At 32.7% G+C, this 19,088-nt stretch overlaps 1 protein-coding gene across 1 annotated transcript in view; it reads left to right on the forward strand.

The window, feature by feature from the left end:
• LOC129226036 (uncharacterized) overlaps nt 1-19,088 on the forward strand; it is a 93,266-nt gene that overhangs the window by 52,158 nt on the left and 22,020 nt on the right. Inside the window, exon 2 of the mRNA XM_054860613.1 lies at nt 17,309-17,548. Within this exon, the coding sequence (XP_054716588.1) occupies nt 17,309-17,548 (240 nt within the window). The remainder of the gene's footprint in view (nt 1-17,308; nt 17,549-19,088) is intronic.

The raw sequence follows: 19,088 nt of genomic DNA on the forward strand, positions 1-19,088 counted from the left end.
CGCGCAAAAAATTTCACTCAAAAATCAGCCTTAATTTCCATTTTTCTCACCCCCGAATGAATGTTGTTTTTTTTTTTTTTTTTTCGACCCGACCACACGTGGATATATGCCTAGGAACCTACAGACACCCGAAATATCCATTTTGACTACCTCCGAGTTAATTACAACGAATTTTCTCGTGACGTCCGTATGTACGTATGTGTGTGTATGTATTTCGCATAACTAAAAAACGGTATGTCATAGAAAGTTGAAATTTGGTACGTAGACTCCTAGTGGGGCCTAGTTGTGCACCTTCCCTTTTAATTGCATTCGAATGTTTCTAAGGTGGTCTTTTGCCCCTTTTTGGGGGAAAATCATCGTTAATTTCGATGTAAACTCAAGTGGTGTTATAATTTGTCGGACACTTTGCGATATATCGCCAGTCTTTTGGTCGCCAAGTTTTGTCGCTAACTTGGCGACAAATTTGGCGATTTTTTTAAAATTTGGTTTTAATTTGGCCACTGTTGGTGATATTTAGAGAGTAAACAATTGAATCACATTAAAATTGCCAACAATGGGGAAATGACATCAAATTGTAGTAAAAGGAAGTCATGTGATGCACACATCAGCTCGTTTACTTTTCTGTTGCAGAATGATCGAAATCCTTGACTCTGGTCAATTTTAGTATTGTATTAAATCTCACAAACTGCGATAGATAAAATTATTTTTTTAAGAAATGTTTCACGAGCAATATCGGGATACTCCACAGCAAGAAGGCAAGTCATAATGGCAATTGAAATGCTGATATGCATATATACAAGGACTAATATCATGCTCCTGACTTCCACACAGAGAAGTTCTGGTTACTTTGTTGGGACCAAGTGAGAAATAATTTTCAATATTTTCTCACATTTCCATTTTTATAAATTGGTTTTTACCCCTATTGTTTTTTGGGTACTTAGTCGTATTGCGTGATTTTTGGAGAGAAACTTGATGATTCCCTACCCCTAAGGAAAGAATTATCGCCATTGCATTTTATTCTGAATTTATATCCTTCTTCTGATATTTTCCAAAAAATAAACATCGCTACTGCCTTATTTTATGGATTGTATTTATTTGTCAATCTCTTTTTTACTGCAAATAAGGTTATGTTTACATTTTAAGGTATGAAATACCTAGTTTCCTACTTTGTGAAATTAAATATCATTATAATTGCTTTTAAGAATCATACGTTGTAACCGACCTGCAGAACAATTCATCTGTTTTCGTCAAATACATTTTTCGACTTTGTATAGTATCTCGCAATATTCTCCAATTTATCACAATACAGTAGAATTTCATTAATCCAGGTTACTGGGGGAATCCAGGTCGTCCGAATTAATGAAAGTACGGATTAAACAAAATAATCTCAAAATTGAACCTGTTACAAAATTTACATTAAAAATTGAATTTTGAATTAAAGAGAATGAAGTATAAAACTGTATAATCGAAAATTGAGTATAATATGTTACACACATTTATTAACAGACCTACAAACATACATTATTACTTTCTAACTCGCCTTTTGTTATTATAGTATGTACAGGGGCGTGAAAAGGGGGGGGGGGAGAAGGGAAACCTATTGGCTCGGGCTCGAGCCTGAAGGGTGCCCAATATTTTAAAAACTGGGCGTGAAGTATAGGATAACAACATGGAGGGGGCCCGGAAAAGTCATTTGTGACAGGTCCCAAAATTTCTGTCCACGCCCCTGAGTATGTACGGCTGTCGGATCTAAATGGCTGTCCAGATTAAGCGAAGTCCGGTTTAATCGAGTCCAGAAGAATGCAGGTTTACTTTATTCTCTAAATCAATCTTGTTTGGTTCTATTTTTATTTTAATTACTTCTACTTTAATTCATAACTTCTACTTTAATTTATAGAGGGCGCAGTTTTTGTCTTGTTCCATGGAACGATGATAAAAATGTCATTTTTAGATAACACAGATTGCAATGAATTGCGAATTCTGGTTAATGAGGCTTTAGCTCTCTCATGGAGCTTTTTTGCTTCTGTATCTTCCATACCAAAGTCAACGGCTTTTTCTAATTCCATACAAATTCAAGAAAAGATTATACTTATCTTTCCAATTTTTTTTTTAGACATCTCGCCGGTGCCTCCAATTGTATGTACGTTGCGCCAGAGGAAAAATTTCCACGTACACAAAAAACCTTAATTTTAAAAGTGTAAAAACAAGCAACACAACATCATTGAGTTTTCCAGCCAAAACTGCCATTTTTATTATCGTTCCATGGAACAAAACAAAAACTGCTCCCTCTTTAAATTAAAGTAGAAGTTATGAATTAAAGTAGAAGTAATTAAAATAAAAATAGAACCAAACAAATCTTCTATAAAACATTAAAAAATTTACAGAATAAATTTCGCCATGTGAAGAAAAATATGTGCGGGAAAGCGATATTTCTCATGAAAACATATTCTGTTTCCTTACACAATGTTTATAATACAGCTACTTTAAGTGCTATTGCTTTTAGAAAGCTTCAACTGAAACTATGTTTAGTTAGCTGATGACATTACTGTTGGTTTAAAGTAATAAACAAATGCTGAACAATCATCAAAATTCTCCCTGTGTTTTAAGAAGTCGCCATTCAAATGCTATGGGTGTTGCTTAAACATCTGAGCTCAATTGATGGTACTACTTCACTTTGCGAAGTTTAATTGCAATTCTGCTTTACTGTAGAAAGACAGTTTAACTCTAAATTACTGTTATTAGTTCTTGAGTTCATCAGCTCCAAGAATTGATTTTTGTAACAATGGAGCATTTACTCCAGGATGCTTTTTCTCTTTCTTTCTTCCAGTAGGTGCATAAGTATAACATTTGCATGCTTATTCCGCTTATAAGATGGTCAAGCAATTATTGTCTTTAATTATTTTTCCGAAACGATTTCTTTTTTTTGTGCGCTATTGTTGAACACAATAAAATTATGTATCGATTTTAAACAATACTTAGTAATGTAAATGTTTTTTTACAATTAGTTATTATGATACACGAAAGGAAAGGAACTTCGCCTTAAAATGAAGAACAAATGTTGATGATTACAATGTTTCTGATGAAACAACCTTTTCGAAGAGGTCCCGAAGTTGATCGTTTCATTTCTTGTAATGAAACTTTATTTTAACCTACTTTTACGTCAACTGGAATTAATTTCGCGAAAAGAAAAAAAAAAAAATAATAATAATAATAATAAAAATAAAACTAAAAATAAAAAATAAATAAAAATATATTCATTTGAATTTTTGGCATCTTGAATTCAAATTATGTTTTACGCAATCACGAGCGTGTGTGTGTATGAATGCGCGTGTGTGTTTGTGTAGGCGCATGTGTGTGGGTGCGTGTGTGTGTATGTATGCATGTGTGTGCGTGTGTGTGTATGTATGCATGTGTGTGCGTGTGTGTGTATGTATGCATGTGTGTGCGTGTGTGTGTATGTATGCATGTGTGTTCGTGTTGTGTATGCAGTGCTGTGTGTACGCGCGTGTGTGTGTATAGGCGTTCGTGTGTGTGTGTGTGTATGTAGGCATATGTGTTTGTGTCTTTGTGCAGGCATGAGTGTGTGTATGTGTATGTGTGTGTGTGTGTAGGAGTGTGTAGGCGGGTGTGTGTATACGTATGTGTGTAGGATATGGACGCAACCTGGAGACGGTTTTCGTTCGGTGGAGAAAAAAAAAATCATAGAATACAGAAGAAAAAAATAATCTTCAATAACCAAACATTAAATATAATGAAACTATGAAGAAAGGGATTGCAAATTACAACTGATGTGAAACCTGTATAGTGTATATAAAGTGTACCTGTGTGACCTGTGAAAGGTCGTAATTTTAAATGCTTTATTTTTTCTGAAAATTTTATGCATATGCATTATGAATTATGTTTAATTCTTTATAACTCCAAAATACTATGCAAAATATTATATTGCGGAGCAATATTTTAATTCACCCAACCTTTGTATGATTGCTGTGCTAAGCACAAAAGTCGTATCTGCACATTTTTTTCGGAATTTAGTTATTGTCACCAGTTTTTTTGTGTACTGTCCAGTTCAAGTGATTCTTTTTCACATATTTTACCCAAATACAATGTTTATGGTCTTTTGTCAAAGAGAAATATTTTTCAAAAATTTTTGAAAAAGTTGCATTTGAGTAAAATACATGGAGGCACACACCTTTAAACGGGAATTTCTCCTTTTGAGCTCAGCTGCAGGTACCACTTTTGCGCCTAGCCCGGCAGGCTATCCCTTCTGAATTCCAAAACTAATAGATAGTAAGGGGAGGTGGGGCACGTTGGTCCCCTTTTACTTATCATTTTTTATCTCATCAAAATATTTTATGAGCAGACGATTTTCTACAAGTTTCACTACACTCTTCTCAACACCACAGATTTTTTTTGAATTGATAAGCTTTTATATTAATTTTTTAACGGAACCTTGTAAAGTGGGCCAACGTGCCCCACCGGTGGGATCGTTGATCCTCCTGGTGGGGTACGTCGGACTGCATAACTCAAACAACATTTGTTATAATTTTAGTGATAAATAATATCAAATGTTGTAACTACCTTATTCTCCTTTGTGTGTAGAGTTAAAAATATAAAGTTTAAAGATCAATATAACATATTAAATTGATTTTATTTGATAAATCATCATTAATTAAGAACTGCAATAAGCATTCACCGTTAGTACATTTTTTTTAAATCAAAAGAATAATCAATTATTGAATATTCAGGAGACAATTCATGCAGCTTGAAGTTCATCAAAGATGTGTTGAATGATATCTGGGAATATTAAAGCTACTTCCAGAGTTTAGGAAATAGCACTTTTATTGAATTGGGCTTTTTAAATGATAGGGGGAGGTGGGGTACGTTGGACCGGTCTCAATTACAGTAAAACCCCTCCTAACGGACACCCCTCAAAGGCGGGCGCCCCTCTTATGCGGTCAATTTTTAATTCCCCAGTTCCAATGCAAATAACATTCTAAACCCTTGTTCTGCGGACACCTCTCTATTGCGGACAAAAAAAAAATTGCCGCGTTAGTGTCCGCATTAAAGGGATTTTACTGTATTTTAATTCTGTTAATATTTTTTATTTTATTTTATGACAAACAAATAGTATTATGGTCCTACAAATCCTATAATGAAATCACATGGTACACTTATTTTGAACAAATTTTATTCCAGAAAGTGTTATTTCAGTAGTTCTGAGTAATTTTCGGAAAGCTGTAACTTTATTTATTTATTTTTCAATGATTTTCATCAAGACTGGGAGAAAAAATTTAACTCCTTTCTTAAAGTAAGTTCTTTTAGTTAATAATAAGCAATTTTTTAATTTTGTGTCAAAAAGAAAAAAAATATGACATGACTTTTTGTGACCAAGAAGATGGGGTGCGTTGGTCCACTCTTTGTGGGGCACGTTGGACCGGGCCAACCTACCCTACATGATTTAAAAACTTTTTTATCTTAAATCTCAACAATTATAACAATATTCTAAGTGTTTGTATGATATACATTCATTTCATTTCATGTTACATACGTTTTGAAATAATAGTAATAATAACTTAGGGCCAAAAAAGCAAAGATATATATTTTATAATTATTGAACAAAAATTATACTAAATTAATTTTACCAAAAAATTTATATCATATCTAGACTTTTACTATTTATATTTTCAAACATACTTCTAAATTTTTGTAGACAATTGTTCTCTAAGAGTAAAATATGCAATCATGCTATAATAAAGTTCCTGAATTAACAATTTTTTTTTGCGAAACAAGAATTCTACATAGAAACAAAATAAAACAAATAATTGATTAAATAAATACAAAGATATACTTTTACTTAAGATTATCTAATTTTGATTTTAGAACACAAAGATGTGCTAACTTAAAGCTGTCAATAATTTTATTGCACTTTTTCTTTTAAATGTATGGTATTAGTGAAACAGGATTCTTTTCTTTTTGGAGTTGTTTCATGCAATGCATTGAAGAAAAGAGGGCTTTTCCCCCGTAGCAAATATTGATGTAACTTTGCATAAAAGTAACACATGACTTATCTATCCAAAACCTGTCCAATAAAAGTGTTACTTTCAAAGCTCAAGAAGTAGCACTTTTATATTCCCAGATATCATTTAACGCATCTTTAGTTAACTTTAATCAGCATTAATTGTCTCATGAATATTCAATAATTGATTTTCCTTTTGATTTTTGAAAAACAATTGTGTACTAATGGTGAATGCTTATTGTTATTTTTTAATAAAAATTATTTATCTATTAAAATCTATTTAATATGTTATATTGATCTTTAAACTTTATATTTTTCACTCTACGCACAACAGAGAATAAGGTATAACAAAGTTTGATAGTATTTATCGCTAATATCATAACAAATGTTGTTTGAGTTATGCGGTTCAACGTACCCCACCAGGCGGATCAAAGTACCCCACCCGTGGGGCACGTTTGTCCACTTTACGAGGCTCCGTTAAAAAATTAATGCAAAAAAAGCTTATCAATTCATGTTGTGTTGAGAAGTGTTTAGTGAAACTTATTGTATAAAATCGAACTGCTCATTAATTTTTTTGCTGCGATGAAAAGAGATAAGTAAAAAAGAGCACCAACATGATCCACCTCCCCTTATAAGTCATATGTTACTTTTATGGAAAGTTGCATCAATATTTGCTAGGGGAGAAAAGCTCTTTTTTTCTTCATTGCATTGCATGAAACAACTCCAAAAAGAAAAGAATCCTGTTACACTAATACCATACATTTCAAAGAAAAAGTGCAATAAAATTATTGACAGCTTTAAGCATATCTTTGTGTTCTAAAATCAAATATAAAAAACGAAATTAGATAATATTAAGTAAAAGTACACTTTTTTATTCCTTTAATCAATTATTTGTTTTATTTTGTTTCTGTGTAGAATGCTTGTTTAACAAAAAAAATTTTGTTTAATACGGGAACTTTATTATTGCATGTATTGCATATTTTACTCTTAGAAAACAATTGTCTGCAAATATTTAGAAGCATATTTTATAATATAAATAGTAAAAAAGTGCAGATATGAAATAAAACTTTTGGTAAAATTAATTTAGTATAATTTTTGTTAAATAACTATAAGACATATCTTTGTTTTGTTTTTTTCTTTGCCCCAAGTTTTTATTATTATTTTTTTGATACATGTGCAACATGAACTGAAATGAATGTATAATATACAAACACTTAGAATGTTGTTATAATTATTGAGATTTGAGAGAAAAAAAGTTTTTAAATTATGGTGATGTAGGTTGGTTCAGTCCAAGGTGCACAGAGTGGACCAACTTACCCCACATTCTTGTTCTGAAAAAGTGATGTCATAATTTTTTTTCTTTTTGACAGAAAAAAAAAATAATAATAATAAAAGCCAATTATTGTACACTAAAAGAACTTACTTTAAGAAAGAAGTTCAATTCCCCCCATTTATCAATTCCCCCCCCCCATCGAGTTCTGAGCCGATTAAGCGTCATTTGAGGGAAACCTAAGATCTACTTCTAATTAAAAAAAAAAATGTTACAGATTTCTGCAAAATTTGAAGATGCCTGCAGAAAATCTGCAGAATTTCTCAATTACTGAAACTTGAAATCACAAGAACCCTATTATTTACGCACACTTTTGCTCAGACAACCCTATATCATATTTGTATGTGTTTATCTACATTTTTATGTAGGTATAACTTGTGGGAAAACTTGATGACGGTAGGTCAATCTAAGTCGGATCTTAGACCATACGCTTAACTGTGGAATGCAGCAATCATACAAATGATAGGCAAAGAGGAAAACGGGTTCTATTAGAAATAGCCAGTTTCGAAGGAAATGTAGGAATAATTGTATATATTTTTGAAAGAAAGAAAAAAAGTATATTCTTGCAATTCTTGTCATTTGAGTGTCCTACATTTCCGATAGTAAGGTGCGAATTGCTTTGTCTGTAAAACATTTTTATGTTTTCCTCAGCGGCACAATTGTTAAAAAACCAGTCGGAAACGGGTTTTTGTAATGAATCGCCTTCATGTTGGAAATTCAGACACACCTATAAAGATTTGTAGTTTGTTGATATTTTTTGATTTATGAGACTCACGATATTCGCTGCAGCAGTAATTTTAAATTAGCGAAAAATATTATTGATGATTTATCACTAATTTTATGTATTTTTAATTTACGAGGTAGAAGGAGTTAAATAACAGGGCAGTTTATCGTAACGTAAGGTAGGTAAAATAATGTATATATTCAGAAAGAAATGTGTAGATTTTTTTAAAAAAATATGTGATATAATGTGTTGTTTTCCGCTACAGTCATACAAGGTAGCTTTTATCAAAATTTTTAATTGATCAACTTTTTTTAATGGTGTTATTGTATCTAATGGCGGGAAAAAAATCTATTAGTAGATTCGGAAATACTCCCGAAGCATCGTATGGGTATCCGAAATTAAGAAATAGTGAATATAAAAGCCATTTGAAATGAATTACAGTAGAACTCCAATTCTGCCTTGGGCAGGTAAACGGCACCATCTGCAGAAATGATTTTTCGAGCCATTTGAAAACACGCATTTTTAATACTTTCAGTAAAATTAAGTTCTTAGTGCAGATTTTGCTATCCTATTTAGTGATGTGCATGTCTGTCTGTCATATGATCTCCTCAAGAACGGCTGAGAGTCAAAAATACCAAAAAATTTAATTTTCTGGGGAACCAGTGTCACATGGTTTCCTTTTTATGCCACGTTAATTAGCATATTTTTTTAATAAAAACTTCAATTAATCTTTATTTGACTAACTTACGAGTATCAATACCGCTGTGGTGTTCTTCGGGGGTAACGGCGGTGTACACCAACTCGCCGCAGACGGCTAATCTGACAAAAACAGATGGTTCGTGGTTGGGAATCGTTAGCGAAATATTGCTTATTTTTAGAATATATTTCTACATTTCGATCAAAAGTTAATTTACTTGTCAGCATTTTAGGATAGGGCGATTCTCGAAAAAATATCGTAACGCTAAGTTTTTTATTTTTTCCATCTAACCAAAGCTTTCAAAAAATAATGCTGTTGGGGAATAATACATGCTTTATACTATCAAAGCATAACAGTTTATCTTATATTTAATTAATACTTACTTGAATAAAGTATAAAACTTAGCGCTACGCACGGGACCTTTTTTTTTTTTGAGAATCCCCCGATAGATAAAGGATAAGTTTAACAAAAAGAAAAAAGAAAGAGGAAAGGAAATTGTTCAGAGAATATCCATTGCAAAAAACATTTGCAGTTTTATGAGAGAAAAGAACAATGAAATACTTTGGTGCACAATAAATTTGAGTTACCTTACAATTTCATTATCAAAGTTAATGGATGCTTTCATGTGGGATACTGAACATTAATATATATATATATATATATATATATATATATATATATATATATATATATATATATATATATATATATATATATATATATATATATATATATATATATATATATATATATACTAGCTGCCTGCAGCGACCAGCTGGTCCGCCTTTTTACGCCAAGATTGCCGCTTTCGGCGGCTGCTTAAAGAAATTTCGTGGCGGTATCAATCAATCTATATCTATACTATTATTAATTTGAATGGAATAATTTCTAGACCTTACCGTTTTCCCGGTAAGCGCGTCACACCCACACACAATATATATATATATATATATATATATATATATATATATATATATATATATATATATATATATACTAGCTGCCTGCAGCGACCAGCTGGTCCGCCTTTTTACGCCAAGATTGCCGCCTTCGGTGGCTGCTTAAAGAAATTTCGTGGCGGTATCAATCAATCTATATCTATACTATTATTAATTTGAATGGAATAATTTCTAGACCTTACCGTTTTCCCGGTAAGCGCGTCACACCCACACACAAACATCTTATTTCATCATAGCCGCCTGCGGCGACCAGCTGGTTCGCCTTCTTACGCCATTCGTCATTCTATGCAGGCAGCCACCTACGGCGGCTGTTTGCCTAACATGTCATTTACCTTTTTACTTCAAGTTTGCCGCCTTCGGAAGCTGTTTCAATAAATTTGGCAGCAGTATTAATCAATCCATCTCTATCTTTTTTTTGTGCCATTCACATTTTTACGCAAAGATTGCCGCCTTCGGCGGCTATCTACCTTTACGATCTGTCTCTAAATTTTCTTATCCATCTCTATTTATTTTAACCCATTCATGCCGGTTGGTACAAAAATATACCAACCGGGAAAAAAATTATAATATATAGACATAAAATAAATAAATACTAATAAAATTATCACAGTTTATTGTTTTTTTCGAAACCGGCATTAATGGGTTAACCTTCCCGCCCATTTCCTATCAAAAACAAAGATCACTCAAAAAACCGCTTTTTTTATTTATGTAGGGTAAAAAAAAAATTGGGCCGTGGTAGTCTGATCGGTAAGGCATTGGACTCGGGGCCGGAGGGTCTCGGGTTCGATCCTCGCTGGTCGAAGACCCACCGTCGTCATTAAAGGAGACTGGGCGACGTTAAATATGCTCGTGGTCTCAATGTCCTCCAAGTGAAACGATACCTCTGGGGGTGCTAGCACCAGGTAACTATAAGCTCTTGGACTAGTTCTAAATTCTCATTAACTGTTCGATCCGGTGATGGTGCTGCCATCTATCGGTATATAAAATAATGGAGGCAAGGCACTTAGTATGCAGTCCTCAACATAAATACAGTTGTAGTCAGATGTGACTCTGAATAGGAATAGGAAAAAAAAAATTATCTCCAAAGTTCCCCGTAGTGTGCAAAAAGTGTAGTGTTTGACAAAGAAACAAATCTCGCTGTTTTTATTGAAATAAATGCGCACAACTATGCAATGTAACCTAATATAGATACAGCAAAACGTCCGGTTTGGCGGGTGGGGGGGGGGGGAATGGAAAAAGAAATAAATGCAATCCCTAAATAAAACAAAAAAAAAAAAAAAAAAGGAAATCAAAAAAGCAAGCGCTGCCGAAAAACACGTGGTCATCACTTCATAAAATGTAGAAGTAAGCTATAAAAAAAGATTAACATTTGTTTGCGATTAAGATTCCATCCTAAATATCGAATCGAAATCCAAATAGTGACGTCAGAGACATAAAAGATTGAAGAACGCTTTTTTTCGACCGATGCGTGGAAAGACATGATGTGTTCAGCATTAAAAAAATTGTAAAAAAAAAACTATTGCGTATTTTTAAGAACTTTTTTCTTCTGGAGAGGGCGAAATGTTTTTACTATTACCAACTTAAATTTTAGAAATGAGGCTTTGATACTTCTCGCAGGATGATATTAGAAAAAAATAAAACCCCGGAAAAAATGAAAATTAAAGGTTTTTTCAAAAATTCATAAAAAATACAAAAACTGCTCTATCTTCAAAATTTTTTCATTCATCATATTGAAAATTAAATTTCCTACACTATAGTGCAAAAAATATTTGTGTGGTGCGATTAGTTCGGGGTCTGTGAGGTAAAACATATTAAAAAGTGCAAAAAAACACATAAAACATTAAATAACTTTTTTTCTAATTAAAATTTCAAAAATCGAAGCCCGAGGTGCACATCTTCGGCAAAAACTGCAACTGTATACCAAATTTCATCTTTTTAGGCCTTACCGTTTTCCCGAGAAGCGCGCCACACACACACACACAAACATCTTATTTTATTATATGTATATATATATATATATACAAAACAAAGCATCAGAATCTAAATATATAAATTTCTAATTACATTGTTTTGTGTAAATACTTTCAAAATTTTTCAATTTTTTCCCAGTGTAAAGAAACTGCTCCGGAAAAAAGCAATTTTTTCCCAAAAACTAAATTGCCCCCCCCCCTTTTTGGATATGTCTTTATTTCTACACACATCAAATAAAAATATATTTAAAGTTTTACTTAAAGATTTCCACAAATTGATATACTAATTTTGTTTTGTGTTTATATTTACAGAGTTAATAAGAAAAGTAGCAAATAATACTTGGGTATGCTGGGAAGCTAAATTATCTTACAGCTTGCATTATCAAAATTAGTGTTTAGTATAAGAAAAGTGTTGGAAATAAATTTCTGAATACATAATTTCGTGCACGAAATTACAAAACCTTCGATTTCCCCAGAATGAAAATAAAGCTCTTCGGGGGAAAAAATCTGTTTTTTTTTTTTTTTTCCCCCACGAAGTTTTTTTTTTTTTTTTTCCGACCATTCCATCTCTAAAACTGTAATTAAAAAAAACCTTCACTAAAGTTACTTTTTCTATGAAAGTGCATTCGTTGAATGTTTTTTAATGTAACATAGAGTTAAAAAAATATTAAAAAGTTTTTGACCGCATTTTTCTTCCCTCCTTGAACCATGAATGGGTGCGGTTAGATCTACTTGACACATAAGAACTCCATCAGAATCCTAGCATCGGAGATAATCTTTTGTTCTTGAATTTGTTATGCTAAACGAACACACCCAGAACGGGAGGATCATGACAATACATATAGACAAAGTAACGTTTAAAAGAATGTTGGATATCATAGGAGGAGTAGAGCATTTTTTTCCCCTGCAAGTTCACGCTTTTGGACGAAAAGCAATTGCTCGTATTTTAAATCATGACGTTAATTTGACTCTTAATGATGCATTGTTTTCTGCCGGCCTTAAGCTACTTGCGTTTTCGTTTTCAGTTATTTGTTGATGTTGGCTGGAGATGCGATATCGATGACAAAGCATCGATGATATTGATATGTCATCGATGTTCTAAATTCTAAAACCTCAAGTTTTTGTGAATATATTGATATTCTCTAGTAGTTTTCAGCAAAAAATTTATATGAGAAGCAAATTCATTTGGAAGCGCCAGTAATTTTTAATTTATAAGTAATATTTTGAAGCTTTCAAAAAAAGAAACTTTTTTTTTAGAAAAAAAAGTTCAAAATGATTAGTATGATATTATTATCATCATTATTATTATTATTATTATTATTATTATTATTATTATTATTATTATTATTATTATTATTATTATTAGTTCTTGTTGTTGCTTAATTTATGAACCATCACTTTTCTTTTCACATTTATAAAATAAAGGAAAGAGAAACTGATGCACAGATTTAAAACACAAAATAACAAAATATCAACATACTTGAAAAAAATTTTTTTTTTTTCAGTTCATTATTTTAAAAGTGAAGTCCAGTGACTTAATGATAGCGATTGGCACTTCCAATGCCGCAAATCCGGGTAGAGCACGGTCGATTCATTCTTTCATACTTTTGGTGGGTCGTAAAATGAGTACCAAGAGTGCTTGGAAACTAAACACTGGGGGTCTCGCGTTCAACTGACCACTTAACTGAAACATCTGCCTTGCGCCTCAGAGCTCTCAGAGGGTACAGTAGGCCAAAGTCCTTATAGGCTGTTGGCCACTGAGTTTAGTTTTATTTTAAAGGTACTTTTTAAACAATAAAACAATTTTAATCAGCATCAGCGGTAGAAATTCAAACATGTTTAGCTAAAAATCACAGACACAAAAACTTAATTTACAACACCAAATTATCGAGAAAATTAACAGACATACTGAATATATTTAAAACAATTATTCTCATTTTTTGCTTTTTCAAAACTTGAAACTCAATGAATAAATAAATAAATAAATAAAATTATTAATGATAATAAAAAAAGCAACAAACAAATTAATGAATAAAAATAAACTTTATAATATAAATGAAAATTTAAATACTTTGTTCCGTACACTTAACAATATTTTCCATGGAGAAATCTGAGCAGGCCTGATCTAACTGGCAGATTTGCTTTCAATAAACTTCATAGAAAAGAAATGATGACGTAGAAACGAATGTTCGGTGCCGATTGAAAGGTTAATAAGAAATCGTGCACCGTAAGAAAATTCCGCAACGTCGCGGATTATTTTCCAGTTTTCTCGTTTTTCCATCACTTACGAGTGAAAAAAAAAATGTTGCCAAAAATTTTCTGAATGATGGGATTACGCTTTTTTTTTTAAATAATCTCCATTGAAAAATATCACTAACACAAAAAACTTTAAATGTGTGCTATCAAAACTTAAGGAGATATTCGAGTTCGAAGTTTTAAGGGACTATACAGAAGATGAGATTGGAATATATCGCCCTTTCAGAAGAATGACAAGTCGCCAAAGTAAAAAAAAACAAAACAAAGTATTTATAATTTTCATTGCTATTCAAAAATAAATGCAAAATTTACCCATGATACGCAAAAATACACAGCAAGACCTCAATCAATTTGAAAAACCACACTCTATGCACACATACAATTTTAAACCCTTGTTAACCGCTATATTTTCCCCCAAAAAGTATTATTGACGGCTAGTGTAAAGTGGTTTAAGTCGCAAAATGCTGCGTTTCATATCTCAGAGAATATTGGTCGTACTAATGTCAAACTTTTTGCGTTGGAATTATTTTTCAATGAATAATATTTCTCTAAATATAACTTAGGGGACCTAGGGCCCATATAAAAAATAACTTTTGTATTTTTTGACTCTTTTTTTTTTAATTTTTGCTTGAAACTTTCAATATCTTAACTCTGCATATGATTTTGAACATTTTTGCAGTTGGAAGTATGCAATCAGGACTATCGGTTGCGAAAATAAATGTCTTGCAGGTTAAACCGGAACACCTTGTACAATATCTTACTGGGAATTAACAGAGGACACAAAACATGTTTTACAGAAAAGTGTAATGATGAAATCAAACAACATATTAAATTTAAAGAACTACATTAGATATTATGAAATATATTTGGAATTACTGAAATATTCGTTTTGAATTACGTAAAATGTTTCAGAATCGGAAGTTTGAAGCTAATTAAATTGTAAATTATATTGTCAAAAATGACATTGATGTTACCTCATGTACAGACTGCAATTTGTCTCCATTTTGAGCTCGTCAGTCGTGAAAAGCCATAACAGAGTTGAGGGTAAAAAACGTCATAAAAAAGGAAGAAGCCGTGTATATTAACACTTAAAATATTGTTACGAATTCTGTAAGTAGTAATTATTTTTTGTGATTAATTTGTCGTAATTTGGCTAAATTTGGGGTTTATTAAATTATCTTTCATCTAAAATTATTGTAGTAACGTAAACTGTAAATAGTTTCTTGTAATGAATATACAGCCCCCGTACATTCGGCTGAAGTATACGGTCCCCTCATTTCTGAATGATAAAATTTGTGAATGGAAAGAAATAAGGTAGAGGTAGAACCGTCTACGATTTTCTGGAATATTTGAGAGATTTCTTTCGATTTCAATAAACAGCCGTTAGGCATGATAAAGAGTCAGTCTCGATGGAGAATTGGTACTGAGAGTGTATTAGCTCTGTTTATTGCGAGGCTTCTCGCTGTGTTGTTTTTCGTATTTGGAAGTAAATACGTGTGTAACCGTTCAGTTTACGGTGTTGAATGATATTTGCTTAATTGCTGATGATTTTAGCAGTTGTTAACGATCTTTCCTGTACATAGTGTAAATAAATTTCCTGTGTTTTTCTCAAAAACTGTGTCGTCCTTTCAAGAAAGTTGGAAGTTGCACCGGATCCGTTACAATATTTTAGCACATCAGCAAGATGGCGACAAACACGGTACGGCTCCACTTCGAGAAGTGATGATAAAAACTAGGGTATTAAACTACAAGCTTGCAAGTTACCACCCCATGACGCTTTTCGATGTCTAGCCGCAGACTTCTCACTAGTCTGCCAAAATATTTTTAGCTACCGGTGTGAAGACAAACCTATTTATGTGGTTTCGTGCCTATAGCTCTGTTCCGGCTATTTCAGACACATAAGGGCAAAGCAAGGGTGAAATTACGGTCTCGAGATTCTGAGAAAGATTATTTACTTATTTATTTATTTTTACTTCTGCTATGTTATGGCTATTCCAGATTGACGAGCACAAAACAAGGGTGAAACTGCAATCTCGGAATGCTGTAACTTAGCCATTCGGTATTCGCTTGTAATTTTGTCTACATCTTTAGGTAAAAATACTGGATTTCATTGAAACTTTTCTAAATTCCTTAGGAAACTGCATTTTCCTTTCTATTTAAAACCATTATAGTGTCAGGTTTTTATTGCAAAGATACCTATTGCTTTTCAAAATTTCCTGGTTTATTAAAGAAACGTGACTGGATTTCACCATGGATGTTTTTGAATTCTTCAAAAATATCCTATGTTAAATCAAGGTTGGTTTCAAAGTTCAGGGATTTAACAGAAAGGTTTTCAGTTTTTTTTTTTTTTTTTTGCCAGAAATGCATTACGCACATTTGCTGCGCAGTATTTTCCCCCAATGTTTCTGGATAGTTTTACACTGAAAGTTGACAAATCGGAGAACTATTTCCTTTTTCACTAGGAACAAAGATATACAGTCGAATCGCGCTACAACGGCGATTCGACTTACGCGAAATGGTTATAACGCGAGTTTTTCACGAGCAACGAATTTTAGAGTTTTCGCGAATTCCTCGCCAACAACACGAAAATTTTCGGAAGAATAACTTCGGTAGAGAGCAGATCAATTCTTTCATCTTCTGACGTTGATTGATGTGCATCAGGGCTGATAATCGACTGAAGTAAAATTTTCGGAAACTATAAGGAAGCTCAGACCTCCGTAAAAACACTTCAAATATGCTTACAAAATTATTGAAAAAATCATTTTATAAGTTTTTTTTCCCAATAATTTATTAGTTTTACAATGTGTTGTCAGCTGATAATTTTCGGAAACAGCAACCTTAAATTTTCGGAACACAAACATTCCCTAATGTGCATGCGGCATACGCTGTCATGTTAAGACTGATCTGAGATCGCGCATCATAAATTATCATCTTCATTTTTAAGTTACGGGTACAGATACACTTACTGAACTGTACTATTATGGTGCTGAATTTTATTATTTCTACGAACTGTACGCACTGTTATGTCTCTCTCTCCCACAGATCACTGATTTTGTGCATCGTAACAGTATTTTATGTTGAATTATACTGCTTTTTTAAAATAAAAATTCAGTTTTTTAGGTAAGAAATGGTAATATATAGTTGAAAACTCATTCAAAACGGTTTTAGGGGTCTTTATGAATGCGCTTCATTATGAAAATAATGAAGTATGTTCATAAAAGAGTTTATATACCAACCCTTTTCCACAACGCGAAATTTCGACTTACGCGACGGATCTTGGAACGCATCCCTCGCGTAAGTCGAGACTCGACTGTACTATCCATTCTTAAACTAACATACAGTTTTTTATTCCTTAGGTTCGCTTATTCCTTGGTCCCGGTGGTGGTGGCTGACGGAACCCTGAACTGGACTGCTGTGGATGTGTTCAGCTTCGAATTCTTCCGTGACCTGTATATGGGGTCTGGTGAGGACATCGAAACTGATGGCGAGTGGGAGAAGGAGTGTCAATTTTTCCCGTACCAGACAGAATTCCATAGCCTGAAGGAGGTGCTGTCGATGAGCGAAGAACGGGCGGCCAGACCCTGGTACATTGGATGGTAAGCAGATCTCGACTTGCTACGTGTTAGGATTCGTCATTTTGCCGGCAAAATGGTAGTTATGCTACGACAGCTGCAAAAAGTAGTAAAAATCTAGTAAAACCCTGCAAAAATGGATTTTTGCAGATTCTGATTGAATAGATTTCTAATTCACTAGAATTTTTAAATTGTACAAAAGAACGATATAATTCGGTCCACAATGCAGCTAAAATTTGAATCAAGTTATTTGTTCAGTTTTTCATGAACATAATTTAAGAGTAGGGGAATGTTTGACAAAGTGAAATGGTTAAGATCACTTACATCTTTCAAAATGAACAAATTGGAAATTCGTTTTGAAAATTATGGTGCATAAAGAACAATCACTATCCATCCACTATAATATTAAAATCTGTTCGCGTCCGTCTGTCTGTCTGTCTGTCTGTCTGAAGATCGATCTCCTCGAGAACCGCTGCGAATCGAGAGTCGAACGAGATACCGATCAATTCGAAATTTTCCAAAGAAAACAATAGAACCAATCTCGTAATTGTACGACTTTAATTAGCGGAGATATTAATTAAAACGTTAATTAACATAACGTTATTCAGGAATTTTTATTTCTTTCCTGTTGCCATTTTGCGTATCCACTATAATATTAAAATCTGTTCGCGTTCGTCTGTCTGTCTGTCTGTCTGTCTGAAGATCGATCTCCTCGAGAACCGCTGCGAATCGAGAATCGAACGAGATACCGATCAATTCGAAATTTTCCAAAGAAAACAATAGAACCAATCTCGTAATTGTACGACTTTAATTAGCGGAGATATTAATTAAAACGTTAATTAACATAACGTTATTCAGGAATTTTTATTTCTTTCCTGTTGCCATTTTGCGTATGAGAAAATAAAATTCTAATAATTGTTTTAAAAGAGATTTTTTTGGCTGCTGTCCAAATCTTAAAACAACGTTTCCATCCAGAATTTCATTTCAAATTAGTTTAAAATTGGTTGCTCTATTCGGATATAGCCTATATTTTATCGTCTGTCCTTTTTTTTATTTTTTACATTCAACGTTCTTAACTCTTTTCCTCATATAAAAGTTGTTTCTTTAGCTATGTTTATTGATTGTAGTGTAAGTTTATCATTCACCGGCCTCATATTTTGATACATTTAGGATGTGTGACTAATTATGTTTATTTTGTTGAACTTTTTCCCGTTACATGGGTGAATTTTCGAATTGCAATAACTTTCTTTTTCTTTCCTGTTTCTATTTTTGAAATACAGTTTGTATCGTTAAAAGAACATGTTAAATTAAGATTGTTTGGATTTCTTTAAGTGAAACAGAGTTGAACAAAAAAATTGTTTTTAAGAATTTTAACTAAAGCTATCTTGGAATCTGATGACTTGGTATTTAATTAATGCTTATTGGTATTTATTTAGTCTTGGTGCTTTAGTTTCACATAATCAATCAAAATGTGTGTGTCATTTTATGTAAAACTAGTGATACCCGCACGGCTTTGCCCGTAATAGAAAAATCAAAAGGTCTTTTGGTTCGCCTGTATGTTTAC

Source organism: Uloborus diversus, chromosome 7 (genome assembly GCF_026930045.1).
Source record: "Uloborus diversus isolate 005 chromosome 7, Udiv.v.3.1, whole genome shotgun sequence".
Lineage (NCBI taxonomy): Eukaryota > Metazoa > Arthropoda > Arachnida > Araneae > Uloboridae > Uloborus > Uloborus diversus.